We start from the raw sequence: 15,594 nt of genomic DNA on the forward strand, positions 1-15,594 counted from the left end.
AAAATAAAAATTAAATATTCAGCAAAATAAAAGATTATGGAGAGAAAGAGAGAAAGCAAATGAAGCACAATGTTAACAGATGGTGAATCTAGGTAAAGAGTATATGAATGTTCATACTTTTCCAACTTTACCATAGGTTTGAAATTTTTCAAAATAAAAAGTGGAAGGGAGAAGAAAAGAAATCCTAAGGGAAAAGGTAAATACGACAGAAAAATTTACAATTTCAAAATTTGCAAGTTGAAATGAAAGCTTTATCTCCCCATGTGGGTAAAAAACCTCCAATTTTTCTTATTCTAACTGTGTATTTGTGTGTATTGATATGTTACTAATGCTTTGGCCCTATTTCCTAAACATGTACTTAAGTCAGGCTGAGCATACTCGGATTGGATGAGAGATCAGAAAGGAATCCATCAGAAAAAGAAGAGAAGGAAGAGAGTTGAGTGGAATGGAACAGAAGGGAAGGAGCAGTACACATATGTAGTTTGCTCCCATTTCTACATAAAATAACCTACATGTGTACAAACATAGACTCACACGTCATGGAAATCCTCCTCGTCTAGTTCATTTCTAAAAATTAGTAACTCTCACGGAGCTATGTGTCTCAACCCTATTGCATTATTTTGTAAATAACTGTGTTTCTTTAATTAGCCCTTAAGATTCATGAGAACAGGGACCTTGTCTTACTTGCTGGCACATAATACACATTCAAATGTATTTAAAGAATGAATGGACAAAAGAGTTCAGAATGAGCTTGTAAGCAGGCTGGAGCAGGCAGCAGGACTAGGGAAGCAGAGCCAGGCCCCAGAACCAAAGGATGCTTTGCTGGGTTAGGTGATGGATAGCCACAGTTCTGTCCTGCTCTGCACTTTGGTTGCCCACACTGCCTTCCTCTTCCCTTTACTGGACTGTGATTCCTGCAGGGTGAGAAGGGTATCAGCTCTGTCTCTGCACTTCCTGAAACCAAGCACAGTGCCAGGCACAGAGCGCACGGCTGGATGAGAACGCTTTCCTAAAGAATGAACAGCAGGGCCTTGAGTAGGTGGGATTTGCTGATCACACCCTTCCCTGTCAATCAGCATAGTCTTTGTTATAGAAGCTGCAATGCAGGCTGAGTCTAATGAAGTCGATATTTAACCTTATCCTTATTTTTGGCTTAGTTGTCTAACTGGTTCCGCTCAGTTGCACTGTTTACCTACTCAGCTGTGAAAGCCACAGCACTTGGCAGCAACGGTGACCTTCTCCGCAGCTAGAGGAGGTCGCATATTTTTTTCATTTAGATGTCATGTTTGGAAAATAAGCAAATGAACTTCCAACTAGCCTATGGGCCTACAATCATCCCCAACAGCCCCTGCTGTCAAAGGAGTGGCCAATGCAAAGGGGCAAAAGTAGAAACAGCAGCAGCTCGTGTCCTGCGCCACACTCTCCAGAGATACCATAACCACGGACTCCCCTGAAGGCCAGTGAGTAGACACTCCGGCCCCGTACTGAGTGACTCACCCAAGTCCAGAGCCGGAAAGCAGGAGAGCTGGGTCCACATACTCCCATCTCTAATGCTCAGACTCTCTCCCATTATTCTCAGTAGCTACCCAGTTGGCAAACCTCAGCCCACAGGCCACATGCACCTGTTTTTGTAAATAAAATTTTCTTGGAACACAGCCACGCTCACTCATTGCAAATTATGTACGGCTGCTTTCACACTTTAATAGAGCTGAATTGAGACACTGTGGCCCACAAAGCCTAAAATATTTACTCTCTGGCCCTTTAAAGGAAAACTGCATAAATCCCTGCTATGTTAGATCTAAGCAGCAACCTTGTGGCTTCAATCATGGTACAGGGTAATGTCTACTCAGATGAAAAAAAAATTTTTTTTCGTGGACCCCATGATGAAATAACCAGTTGCCCCCAAGGCACACTTAGTGTTTCACTTTTAGACAAAGAAAGTGAAAGTCACTCAGTGTCCGACTCTTTGCAACCCCAGGGACTATACAGTCCATGGAATTCTCCAGGCCAGAATACTGGAGTGGGTAGCCTTTCCCTTCTCTAGGGCATCTTCCCTATCCAGGGATCGAACCCAGGTCTCCCGCATTGCAGGCAGATTCTTTACCAGCTGAGCCACAAGGGAAGCCCATAGCATCATTTCCTCACTGCTTCATGTCTCAGAACCAATTTTTTGAATGCTACAAGTTACTACGTGGAAAGGAGATGGAGAAAATCGGATTTCATGGTCCTCAGCTCACACCTCCGATGCAAGCACAAGCCTTGGTCAGAAAACACTAGATGAACCCGATCCTTCCACTCTACCCCCTAAGTTATAGAGGGAGCCCAGCCAGGCGTACCTGCACACTGAGCAAAGAGGGGAGCCCCGGGGCACTTGGCCCTGCTTGATTCATGCTAACATGCGGCAGAAACCAACACAGTGTTGTAACGCAATTATCCTCCAATTAAAAATACATAAATTAAAAGAAAAAAATCATGTTCTGAGAATCAAGAGGGGGACTCAGACTAAAACAGGGCAGGGCGGTGACTTGGCAGAGGGAAAGGTCCAGTTAAGGGTGATTCTCAGCCAAACACAGGATGGGGAAAAAAGCTAGCTTTGAGAACATCAGGGGAAAACCTAGATTCCTACATGGACCAGATTTGCTACTCAAGATTGAGAAGGACTAATTTCAGCAATAACAGCAGGCACAGTGCTGAGCATTTCACATGTATGACCTCATTTAGTCCACCCTAGACTCTGTGAAGGAGGTACCACTGCTCACATTTTATAGATGAGAAAACAGCCTTAGAGAGGTTGGCAACCTGTGCAAGACCATTCTGCCAGGAAGCAGTGGATCTGAGACATGGAATCACCTCTAATGCCAAAAATTCAGGTTTAACATTATGCAATATAGCATCTCAGAGGCACAATTATTTGAAAAACCTGGGCATACTGTTGAACTGGAAAACTATGTTTCTAAATCCAAAATCCTAACTGCACCCTCCCTGTCATCCTAGAACATCCCCTGGTATATTTTTCTTTCCTAGGGACTGAGCCAATAGTATTTGCCAAATGCACTGCCATGATTTTAAATCAAGAAGACAGCACTTCCAATGTGATACACACACACACACACACACACATACTCACACACAGAATATGATTCAGCCATAAAAAAGAGTGAAATTTGTGACAACATGGATGGATCTAGAGGATATTATGCTTAGTGAAATGTCAGAGAATGACAAATACCATATCATCTCACTTATATATGGAATCTAAAAAACAACAAATGAACAAACAAGACAAAATGAAAACAGACTCACAGACAGAGAATAAGCATATGGTTTCCAGACAGAAGGAGGGTGGAGGGATGGGTAAAACAGGTGAAGGGTATTTTGAGTTACAAACTTCCAGCTATAAAATAAGTCACCAGGATGCAATATACAGCATAAACAATACAGTCAATAATATTGTAATAACTGTGTGGGGACAGACAGGTACTAGACTTAATGTGACCATTTCATAATGTATTTCAGTGTCAAATCGCTATGATGTACACTTGAAACTAACAAAATATTGCATGTCAACTATATTTTAATAAAAACGTTTTAAACTTAAATAAGATTACTTTTTTAAAAAAGACAAGACAGCACATCCAGACACAAGAATGATTCTATCATACTTCTGTGCTCTGTCTCAAATCAAAACTTAACAAGAGGTGTGTTAACCATATTCCCACTCCTTGCCACACACAGCGTGGGGCACAGCTGGGAGCAGTGATGGATTGGAGCTGGTCCCAATTCAATGTCTAGTGACGTTACCTTGGTGGAAATATTCACACCATGGAAATTAGCAAAGGGATCAGCAAACAAATCAGAGGTCTTGGAATTTTTTATTGGAGAGCCAACTGCTAAACATTTACCAGCATACCACTGGTCTGAAGGCTCCCCAGACTCTAGGAAAACCTCATCTAGTTGCCCTCATCTCTCAGATAGTATCATCATCTTAAGGTTTTAAATGACACTGAAAAAGCTCTTTCTTTCTTTTTTTTTTTTTAAATAAATTTATTTATTTTAGTTGGGGGTTAATTACTTTACAATATTGTAATAGTTTTTGCCATACATTGACATGAGCTCTTTCTTATAGTTGTTTCATTTCAGACCCACAAGAGCCCTGTGAAACAGCTAGAGACACTCACAAAAAGAGAAACTGAGGTAAAAGAGTGAGAAAGGGGTCTACCCAGTCATGATGTCAGGGCAGCAATCAGAACTACTGCTTTCAGTCTGCACTTTCACAGCACCCTGTGCTCACGATGTGTAGCCACATATTTATTTGCATGTGTGTTTAAAAATATTTGTCTCCCTCCATGTAATTGTAAGTTCCATGAGGCTAGGAATCTTGTGTTTATCTGTTCATCAATGTCTCTCCTGTGGCTAACATAGTATCTGTCACACAGGAAGCACTCAAGAAATATTTCTTGAGAGAATGGATAGATTAATCAAAGCAGGAATGACTAGGCACATGGTTCTTTCTCTTCCTTCAACAGCACACTGCCAGAAATCTGACTTCATATAAACAAAAACAATGACAAAACTATAACAATAACAGCACCTTGCCTGGAAATTGTTCTTCAGGTTTCTACTACTGCCAATAGCCAACAAAAAGAATTCCACTATGATTCACTATACAAAGGATAAGAGAAAGGACTGAAGCCCAATGGTTTGACACAAAGGCCTCCAAGCTGACAGACTGCTTCAGTTGTACTAATCCTACAAATGACAGGAACATGACCCAAGGAGGGACAATAACTTCTAGCCAACATGGCATACTGAGTTGACTCAGAAGGAATCTTCCCCTATAGCTCTAAACACATGAAAAAATGGTATAAAACCAAAAAAATAGATTTGAGCCATACTCAGAAGCAAGAGGTAAATGCTGAGTGCTTTAAATAACAAAGGATTTAAGTCTGGGAGCTGAATGAAAGCTGAGACCAAAATGGCTCATAGGCTTGCAGAATTCAGATATGGGCTTTAATGGTTCAGGACAAGCATCCTCATCAGGTTGAATGTGTAGGCCACAGGCTCCTTGAGGACAGTGTAGCCTCAGCTGTAAAACTGGTAATAGATGAACTGCAATCATCTGTTATAGGAAGGTAGAAGGAAGTTCACCATTTCCTATGGCCTAGGGAGTGAAAACTTCATCTTCAAGAAACCAGAACCCAAGGCTCATGTCATATACAGATGAGGGGGTTGAATTAATACTACCCAGGTGGTACAAGGGGTACTCAAGACAAAAATATAAAAACTATTTCCAAACCAGTGAACTTGTTCTAGAAGGGGTGCCTTCACAGCCCGGGATAACCCAGACTCCCATGGACATAACACCCTCTGAAGACGGTCTCACCATCAAAAAATACAGATCACTAATGAAATGAAAAGGAAAATCAACAGATGCAATAATCAAAAATTATCTGGGGCAACCAAAGAAAGGTGGCTTCCTTAACACATTCCTCAAAATACTAGACGCCAGAGACATTCTGTAGTAAAGAGGTTCTAGGACAAAACGAGTCTGGGGGGCACTTCATATACAACTGCAAATCCCTTTTAGAGATTCACTATCCTCGTTAATATACAAACGCCCAGACGAGTCCCACAGTTTCTTAATCTGGTTCCTTTGTTTTAGCCACTGTGTCCCAAATGCATCTCACTTGAATACTTTTTTTTTACCTAAAAACATCTCATACCATTATGGTTTTACAGCATGCAGTTGGGTAAATACTGGCCTAAAGAAGAAAACCCTCACTGCCTAACCTTGTCCACAACCCCTACTCCCTTCCCAGCCTTATCTTCCAGTTCCTCCACCAAAAAACCCTTGATTCTCATTACACAAATTATTCTCCCCCCAGTAAGTTATTTCAAACTTCCATGGCTATATTCCTACAATTCCTTCAACCTGAATAGATTTCCAAAAACCCAACTTTTCATTCTCCAAGTTTTAGTTCAGATATTCCCTTTCCTATGAGGCCTTCCCTACCCTCAAAATCTGGAATAAAATACTCTAGGGTGCCTTCCTTGAACTTTGATTACAGCCAGCTACTTTTCTCAGCCACTTTATCAGTCTGTCTGCCCACCAGACTGCAAGCTCTTTCCTCTTTTTTGGGGCCATGCCTCGCAGCTTACAGGAACCCACCAGGGACTGAACCCAAGCCACAGCAGTGAAAGCCCAGAATGCTAACCACTAGGCAACCAGGGAACTCCCCCAAAGCTCTTGAATGGTAATGACTAAGGGTCTCCCCATAGGGGTTGAGGTTCCTTAATAAAAAGCAGGGCAGCAGACACAGTCAGCTTCAAATCATCAGATCTTCAAATCTTCAGATCATAGAACCATCTACTGTAAATAAGCTTGTTTTCTCCTCTGCAAAATGGCCTTGCGAGTTGCTGTAAGAATTAGAATCATGTGCAAAACAGTACTCTGGGCAAAACAAGTCAGGCACAAAAGCATGCAAGATTCCATTTATGCAAAGCTTAAAAGCTGGTAAAATTGATCTATAAGAAGTCAAATAGTAGTTTGGCTTCTTGAAGTGGGAGGTAGTAACTGGAAGGAAGACCTGGAGTTCTGTTTCTTGATCTGGATGCTAGCTTTGTAAAAGTTGAGCTGTGCACTTTGCATTTGCTCATGTCTCTGAGTTTACTGCAACATAAACACCTTTTTTTTAACAGTGTGTGAAATAATCACAGTGAGCAGTCAAGGTAGGTGTTTGATCGTAGTGTGGTAGTATTCCAGACACAGGTGCTTAGTGAACTGTGCTCTCAGAGGAGAACAGTAAAAAAGAGTATCACTGACTCAGGAGTCCAGGCCAGATCATTGTTTGCAGGCTGAGAATTTGGCAGGTCTAATGCTGACCTCAGAGTGTGGTAGGGCTGCCAAGAGCTCAGCCTAAGCATAGGATGTACTTGCTTGGTCCCTGGATGGGGCCTTGGCAGCAAGCACTCAAGCCCAGCCTACTGGCCAGGGAGCTCCTGCCTGTACCCCAGACCCATCCCTGATGCTGGTGGGAGAGGCCAGGAATTCAGACAGGAGAGTTCACAACACTAAAGATCCCAGGAGACAAGGTCCATTTCCTTCCAGGAGATACAATATCAGAATGTGGCCTCTGATCATAGTTTTAGGAGATAATAGTACCTAAAATGTGATCATGCAGAAACAAACAAATCCATGCTTCTCTTCCTAACACATACTTGACACTAATTTTTTGAAGAGATCCAACCAATTTCTCGCTGACCTATACCTGAAATGTGGGTCATTTCCCTGTTAGTTCTCACTCTGAAAAGCCTCAACAAAGTTTCATAAGAAGGCATGAAATTCTTGAGAAGTAGAAACATATTTACCAGCTGAGAAAGCAAAGATTCAGAAAAATCTAGTACCCAGAAATTCAGTGGTCAAACTGCAGTAGAACTTAGTTATATCCCTTCTCCTCACAGTATGTGTATCCCAGAAGTTTGCTTACCCTGCCCCTGGGTCAACAAGGCTGCAAGTGATGAGAGCTGAACTTTGTGTCTCAAAGGAGATGCAAGAAACAGGCTATCTGCTCACAGGATTAGCTCTACCCCTGAGACACCTCCCATAGGAAAGACTCCAGTGACTAGGAGGGGCTTGCTTCTCTGCATCATTCCTCTACCTGAGCAAGGATGGGGTGGGGGGTGGGGGGCGTGATCACAAAGAACTAGTGATTCTGTGATCCCTACCACATCCATTTGTCCTCTCTCAAATAACAGGAATTTTAAAACAAAAACTACAAGGAGGAAAAACAGGAGAGAAAATGGCAAAGATCCATGCCCCTGTCTGACCTCTAGATCCCACATTTGTCCTTATTCTCTGGAAAAATATTAAAATTGTCCCCATAATCTTGGCTGGCTCAGGGCAGAGTCCAACCCCAGTCTGCCTTGTCACCTGTTCAGGAAATGTCTGCTGAGCACCTCCTAGTGCCTCCCAGGGCTCTGCGTCAGGACTGTGTATGACACACGGATGGCTAAGGTACCCTCATAGCCCTCAAGGAGCTTGAGCATGGTAGAAAAGATGCGGCGTGGGCAAAAGCAAGTGCTCTTGAGGAAAAACAGCATCTGAGTTCTGGGAGAGGCCCAGACGGTACTGGGGATGATGGACCAAAAGACAGCTACCAGCCTAGCTCTTGCCAGGCACAGAGCTACAGGTCATGCCAACCACCCAGACCAACACAGGGCCTGGGAACAGCTTCCCCTTGAGAAAGGCCCCAATCAATGGGTACATGTATCATCTCATTTCATCCCTAGAACAACTCCATAAGATAAATACTATACTATCATCAACCTCCCTTTCACAGATGAGAAAACTGAGATTTAGAAGGGCTCTTTTATTCATTCATTCAACAAACATTTTTTTGTATCTACCAAGGACCTGATGGGCTTCCCTGGTGGCTCAGACAGTAAAGAATCTACCAGCAATGTGGGAGACCTGGGTTCAATCCCTGGGTTGGGAAGATCCCCTGGAGAAGAGCATGGCAGTCCACTCCAGTATTCTTGCCGGGAGAATCCCCATGGACAGAGGCGCCTGGCAGGCTACAGTTTGTGGGGTTGCGAAGAGTCAGACACAACTAAGCGACTAAGCATACAGCACACAAGGACCTGATACCACTCTAGCAGTAACCATAAGACAGTCAAAATTCCTGATTATTATGGTGTATGCATTCTGGTAGAAGATAAGTAACTTGTTCAAGATCACTCTGCTTGTTAAAGTAGAGGAGCCAGGATCGAATTCAGTTATTCTGGCTGCTGAATCTATACTTTGAAACTTCCAGCAAACAAGCTGTCTGGGCCCAGCCACAGACACTGAAAATCATCATTAATAGTAAAATACCACATTTCCTCTATTTCAAGATGCATAGTTGTAAGACACATCTGAAACCTGGCTGCATTTTATAATATATGTGGAAAGAAACTTGCAGGCTGCAAGTAGAGAAGTAAGCCATAATATAACTGATACTGCTGTTCAAGTGTAAATTTTGCTGAATACAGGTTATTTGATTGCCGATGCAATTGAATTTTCTGCAGATGCTAACATTAAATGCAGCTGGATTTTCACTTAAATGACGATCCCTGATACTACTTTGAATACGCTCAAAAAATTTCACTATAACACAATATTGCAAGAAAAAGCCATTGTGCATGCAAACAATTATGCCTATCACACAATATGATTAAAAAGAGTAGAAATCACCAAAGCTCCTAACAGATTACAGAATCTTCAAAGCCTAAAGGCTAGCATTCAAATGACAAACATCTCCTTGTCAAAAGCTTCCAGCTATTAAACTTCCAGAAATAAGCGATCAATTAAGGGGGAAAAAATTATGGATTTGCCAAAGAGAAAATATAGGCAAATCCCACTATTCATTAATAAGCCTCAAATTACATGGCCAATCTTAAACATACCATGAGTAATATACTTTCTGAAAAGCATCATATAACTCTGAAGTTACACATAATTTCTGAAACCCAAATATGATACACAACATCAATAATGTGAAAAATACATACACTCCAAACTGATTCTATAGAAAGGGTGACTCATATGTAAGCATATGAATAAATGAAAGCCACTACAGGCAAGTTTTAAGTGTATATATGTATTTCCATGTTTCTGTTTCTGAAAAGATGCAGTTAACACCATGGTTTATTTTACCATTACCAATAGCAAAATCGATACCACTGCCATTTATCAATGGTACCTCCAAATAGAGAACTATGATAATTACAATGATAGCTGCCATTTATTGAGCATCTACCAAAACTGTATTTTCATTTTTTTAACCCATTATCTCTAATCCTCAAGACAATTCTATAAGGGAGGCACTCTTAGTGTTTCAGTTTTACATGTAAGTAAATTACAGTTCAAAGAAAGCTAGTGACTTCTCAAGGTCATACAACCAGTAAGCATCAAGCTGAGCGTGGAACCAGTTCTGCCCATGTCCAAAACCAAAGTGGTTTCCAGGGCACTATACTGCCTCCCTCTACCAACAACCACCTCCACATCTGTCCTGGCACAACAAGCATAGATAACCCCTCACCTGAAGAAAGACCTCAGAGCAGGATGGGCCACCATGAATTTAAGATAGGAGGGTCTCCCTCTCAATTCAACACCCCTAAATTAATTCAAATCCTGCTGCTTATATGTCTGCTTCCATTTTCTCAAACTACACTTGACATATGCTCAAGTAGGCCCTAAACTGGCCAACAGACCAACATTTATACACCAGTTAACTGGTTCATTCCTTCAAATTGTGCCAAGTTGGTAGCATAGTCCAGAGAAGACAGTATAGAGGCTTGGCAAGAAGTGAGGAAAGCCTTTCCATTTCTGAGGCTGGGGCAGGAAGAGGCCTGCAGAAGTGCTGTTCACATCAGCCAGAGGAAGCACAGATGTCCCTAAGCCTACAGGAGAGCCCAGCTTGTGGCAAGCACCTTCTGGGGATCCCTCTGAAGCCCAGTACAGCCCATAGTTTCAACCAACAACTGCTTTTCTTCTTGACCAAACTTTTGCAGAATGACAGGCAGGGCCTTGTGAATTTCACCCCATTCTCTGGACAGGTGCCTTTGGACGCAGTCTCATATCCAACATAAAATCCTCCTCAAGGGCTTTTCTTTGAATATTCCCTCAGGAAAGGGCCTAAAGCTTGGACACTAAGGGTGGACTAGGACAATTCAAGAAACATTTACTGAGCATCTCTGAGGACTGAGATGAGTAAGCGGTGTGTGTGTGTGTGCATGTGTGTGTTCAGTCACTTCAGTAGTGTCCAACTCTTCGCGACGCTATGGACTGTAGACAACCAGGCTTCTCTGTCCATGGGATTTTCCTGGCAAGAATACTGGAGTGGGTTACCATTCCCTCCTAGAGGGGATCTTCCAGAACGAGCGATCAGACCCGTGTCTCTTGCACTGCAGGCAGATTTTTTACCACTGAGCCACTGAAATCCCAAATAAGGTGAGGCCCCTACCATCTGGGAACTCTCAGTGAGTGGAGGAGGTAAGACTGGCAAAGAACTAATTACAGTAAAAAGGAGAACAAGGTAAGTGTTTTCCTGGAACACAGAGGAGTAAATAATTAATTCCAGATGCCCAGTCAACAGTCAATTCAGCTAACACTGACTAGGCACCCACAAGGTAACAGGTACTATACTAGGCATTTTACATACCTTACTTCCTTCAATCCCCACAACCACCCTGTGGAACACGCTCTATTACTTCTTACATTTTACAAATGGGGAAAGAGGTGGAGAAGCAAAGTCTCTTGCCCAACATCACATCACTGATTTGTAAATACAAGAGATGAGATTTGGATCCCTGCGGCCAACACTGAAGTTTGTCTTATTACCAATACAGTAGACTACATCTTCTAGAGTAAAGAAATTCTTCCTAGTAGAAAGAGAATCTTAACTGTTTGGGAATTCAACTAGACGAACAGGGAAGTAGAGAATATTCCTAGCAAAATGGTTTCCCAGGTGGCACAGTGGTAAAGGATCTACCTGCCAATGTAGAAGACACGGAGATGCAAGTTCGATTCCTGGGTTGGGAAGATCCCCTGGCAGAGGAAATGGCAACCCACTCCAGTATTCTTGCCTGAAAAATTCCATGGACAGAGGAGCCAGGCGGGCTATAGCCCATGGGGTCGAGAAGAGTGGGCACGACTAAGGGACAATCACTGTTGAATGGACAGGGTCAGAGATAAGGAAGGCTGGGAGGCAGGACAGATCAGCAGTCACAGGTCAGCTAAGCAGGGGCAGAAGTCATGCTTCCAGCACAAATGAAGAGGCGTGTGGTCAGTGAGTTAGAGGACTGGGTGTCAGGAGACGTGGGTTCTACTCCTGGCTTGGCCACCGAAAAACTGTGATTTCCAGCAGTTCCTAACCCCTCTATAGGGCTCAGTTTCCTCATCAGTAAAAATTCCAGTTCCTTATTAGAATTAGATGTTCCCCAAAGGTTGGCTCTGGCTTAAATACTCAGGGATATTCACAAGAGGCCATGTGGGACAGTGGTTAAGACCAAGTGACATGCAGACCAACTGAGTGACATTGAACAAGATAGTTAATGCCTCTGAGTCTGTTTCCTTATCTGTAATGTGAGGACAATAGTGATGCCTGCCTCACAGGGCTGAGGTGAAGGCTGAACAAACTGAAGAACATCAAGCACTTAGCATAGGGCTTGGCAAACCACAAAGGTTTAAGAAATGGAAGCAGCTTTGTCACCATCATCATCATCACCATTACACCTTCTTTAAAGGGTTCATAAAGCATATATAATGATCATGGGCCAGAAAGTCTTTTTTAAGGAACAAAAAATATATATACCTTTTATTTTTTAATTTGGAAAAGAGAAAAGGTCTCACTGAATCACAAGTCCTTCCCACTCATGAGAGAGAGGCTTCTGTTTCAAAGAGCTCCATGCCATACCTTCTCTTCTGAAGAAACGGTCAGCTTGTCACTGGATATCAAGCTGCACACCTGGTCCAGACTTAGGCTAAGAAATTCTTCCCCCAGCATCACCTCTGGAAAGTGCTGCTCTGTTCCAAAAAAAAAAAAAGCATAAGTTCAGAAAACAAAGTTATAACACACTCCTGCCCATCCATGAACCAAGGCCATGACAATCTGTGGGATTCAGAGCAGAGTCCAGGGAGCTCTGGGGGAGGCGGGAGGGAGAGAGAAAAGTGGACATCCTGGCTGGAGGGAAACCAGCCTTTTAATTCAGCAGCGAAGGCATCCCCCTGTGTAACCCTCTATCCTGAACATCATCACAGAGGAAAATTGGGCACAGACTTGGGAGGTTATATTTTTTCCATGCTCCATGAGATTAATAGTGGCGCTGCAGAGAAGCCTCACAGGGGCCTGCCTATTTAATTGGGCTCATTTCCCCTCAAGGCACAGGCTGGCAGAGCTGCAGACGGTGCCCCTTGCCGCTCAGCCAAACAAAAGTGGGTCAGAACTGCTGCATTGGCCAAAGTCTCTGAGGGTTCTGGTAGGAAGTCAGCATTAGAAGCTTGGCGGAAGGGTTCATTCCTTCCTGCCCAAGTCAAGCCTGTTATCTCTGGTTCACAAGAAGGCTCAACTAAGCTTCTGTCCGGGTGTGGTGGCAACACGGGTGCCAAGACCACCACTTGGTGGAATGGTCCACAGCGGCCGGGCCTTCCAAGACTGTAATATAGAGGGGAGTTTGGGACAATGAGAAAGAGATAAATCTCACAGCCCCAGGGGCCACATGAGGGAAATGCCAAGGACAATTCTGACCCTGACATTCTCCCAGGCCACCATCCTGCTATTACAGAGGCAGTGAGATGCCAGGGAAAGAGCAGACACTTACGAAAGAAGGAATCTAGATTCAAGTCCTGGCTGTGTCATTTATGAGCTGTGTCCCGTGGCACCATTATCCTCGTGTGTACAATGGAGATAAAAATGACGTCTCCCTTCCCTCCCATGCTCTGATGAGAAAGGAATTGAGAACATGTTTTGCAAGCTGCTTCAAGGTGAACCAGCCCAAGGGCTGACAACTCTGGGTGCAAGAGGCTCTGGAGGTCACAGGGTCCTTTGTCATTTGCCCCAGACTTTGCGCCTTCCTCAGTTCTTACAACTCTGCACCATCGCCCGAGAAGCACCTGTGCTCTTTGCCCTCCAGACCTTTCCCCTTCTTCTGTGGTGGCCCTGCTCTAGCCTGAGAGCTTCTTGGATAATTCCAGAAGCCCCATCCACACCCCCACCAACTTGGTCTGGCTGGCCCCTGGAGTGAGATTCCGAGTGCCTCCATGCCTGGGAGGCCATGCTGAAACATCAACTCTGCCGCAGCTGCACAAGGAAAATGAAAATTGGAGCATGCTAATCACACTCATCAACTTCTTAAAAACCAAACAAAGAACTTAAGGTTTAAATCATTTCTTGTAAAAATCATTTTGAACTTTATATATTGAAAGAATTTCAGATCCAAACAATTCCCATATACCTTTCATCTAGAGTCCCTAAATGTCAATATTTTACTCTCAAAGTCTGAGTTATAAATAATCTTTTCCATCTCTCACTGGGCAGAAACAGCTCCCCATTTGCTCTCCACTAGCTTAATAATATAACTGAAGCCACAGTTAAAGCTTGCCCATCCTGAGGCTCAGGGATGTTTGTACATAACAACACAAAGTTAAAAGTCAGATCCATTACAGATGGAAGCAACTGTCACAACATAAGAAGTTGGTCTTGCTTCTCTACACATCAATAGAAACAAAATCGTTTGTTAAAGTGTAGATTTTAAGTATAAGATTCAACTAACTTTTGGAATATTTAAGACTATAGTTATTTTTTTAAGTATCCATTCTTAAAGATTTTTAAATAAAAGTGAACATCTCATTTCTTTGGATGATGGGAATTCATTCTTGGCCTGGAGGCTTGGAAAGTAATAGGATTCTCCTTATACACTCTTCTGGCCCAAGAAGTCTTTGGACCAGTCGCCAGATGCATTGACAACACACAAGAAACCGCAGAGAGAAAAACTGACCAAGTGTAGGGCAGAGAGTTCCTGGGGACCAGCCATGGCTGAGCCCAGCAGGGGAGGCAGGCCAGCCAACACCAACATCTTTGTGGCCCAGAGCCATACCTGGTCTTCCCACTTTTATCTTTGGTTGATAGGGGGGAAAAAAAAAACCCTAACATTCAGAAGAGGGAAAAGAATAAGAAGAGGTGTAAGAGGAGGTGAGGAAGTAAAATTCTGAGCTTTAAGAAATTCTTCCTCAGAGCTCAGAGAGCCAAGAGATGAGTTTGGGTTTTGAAAAGGAAGAAAATGGAAGTGCAATGATGCGTATCCTAGACAACTTGGTGGACAAACAAGAAGTACTCGAAGATAAAGCAAGGCAAAAAGGAGTCAGCCCTCCGCACTTCCCCATCTCTCACACTCTGGGGCATCGCAGCATATGAGTCTGGGTCCCATCTCTCTTATCTGGAACCTCCCACTGAAATCCCTTCAGAAACCCTCCCAGGAAGCAGCGTCTGGTGGGGAGGAGACAACAAGGGAGGTGTTTGACAGGAGCTTCTCTCACTCAGGGCTGGCACACCCAGAGACCAAGGAGATTTGCAAGGCATGGGCAGGACACAAAGAAGGGCCCAGAAAGAAACTGCTTCCCTTCTCCCTTCAGTCTGGGACACAGGGCTGAGCCCCAGAGGAGACCCCTTTCTGTTAGCAACACTCAAGACACAACAGGGTAGAAAAAACAGGAACAGCCTGTTCTGGCTAACTCAGTTTCCTAGGAAACAGGAGTTGCCCAGAAGACTCTCTACCCAGGTCAGCGCTCTTCTCCGGCACTTCCTGGAAAGAACCCACTCTGCTCCTGCAAGATACACCTTGAGAATCAGCTTCTGCCTTTAACACTTGTTTGGAAATTTTTTAAATTTCTTTTGCTTTGCTGTTAATGTATTAAGGGAGAATGTAGTGACTGATTGTGGCTAACAGTCAGAAGACCTGGGTTTACCTAGCTCCATCTCTTATAGTCCCTTCTTTTCAGGCTCTGACTTCATTAATCATAAAATGGGATCATAAAGCCTGACCTAGATCTTCAGGTTG

General features: G+C 43.4%; 1 protein-coding gene across 34 annotated transcripts in view; it reads right to left on the bottom strand.

The window, feature by feature from the left end:
• KLHL3 (kelch like family member 3) overlaps positions 1-15,594 on the bottom strand; it is a 289,234-nt gene that overhangs the window by 52,050 nt on the left and 221,590 nt on the right. For 31 of the 34 annotated variants that reach the window (XM_081500695.1, XM_081500692.1, XM_081500696.1 and 28 more), the window contains one exon: positions 12,456-12,565. In XM_081500695.1, the coding sequence (XP_081356821.1) occupies positions 12,456-12,565 (110 nt within the window). The remainder of the gene's footprint in view (positions 1-12,455; positions 12,566-15,594) is intronic. The other 3 variants (XM_081500725.1, XM_081500723.1, XM_081500724.1) reach the window with 1 other exon arrangement.

This window comes from Giraffa tippelskirchi, chromosome 6, assembly GCF_054371585.1.
Source record: "Giraffa tippelskirchi isolate mGirTip1 chromosome 6, T2T-mGirTip1v1.2.pri, whole genome shotgun sequence".
Classification (NCBI taxonomy): Eukaryota; Metazoa; Chordata; class Mammalia; order Artiodactyla; family Giraffidae; genus Giraffa; species Giraffa tippelskirchi.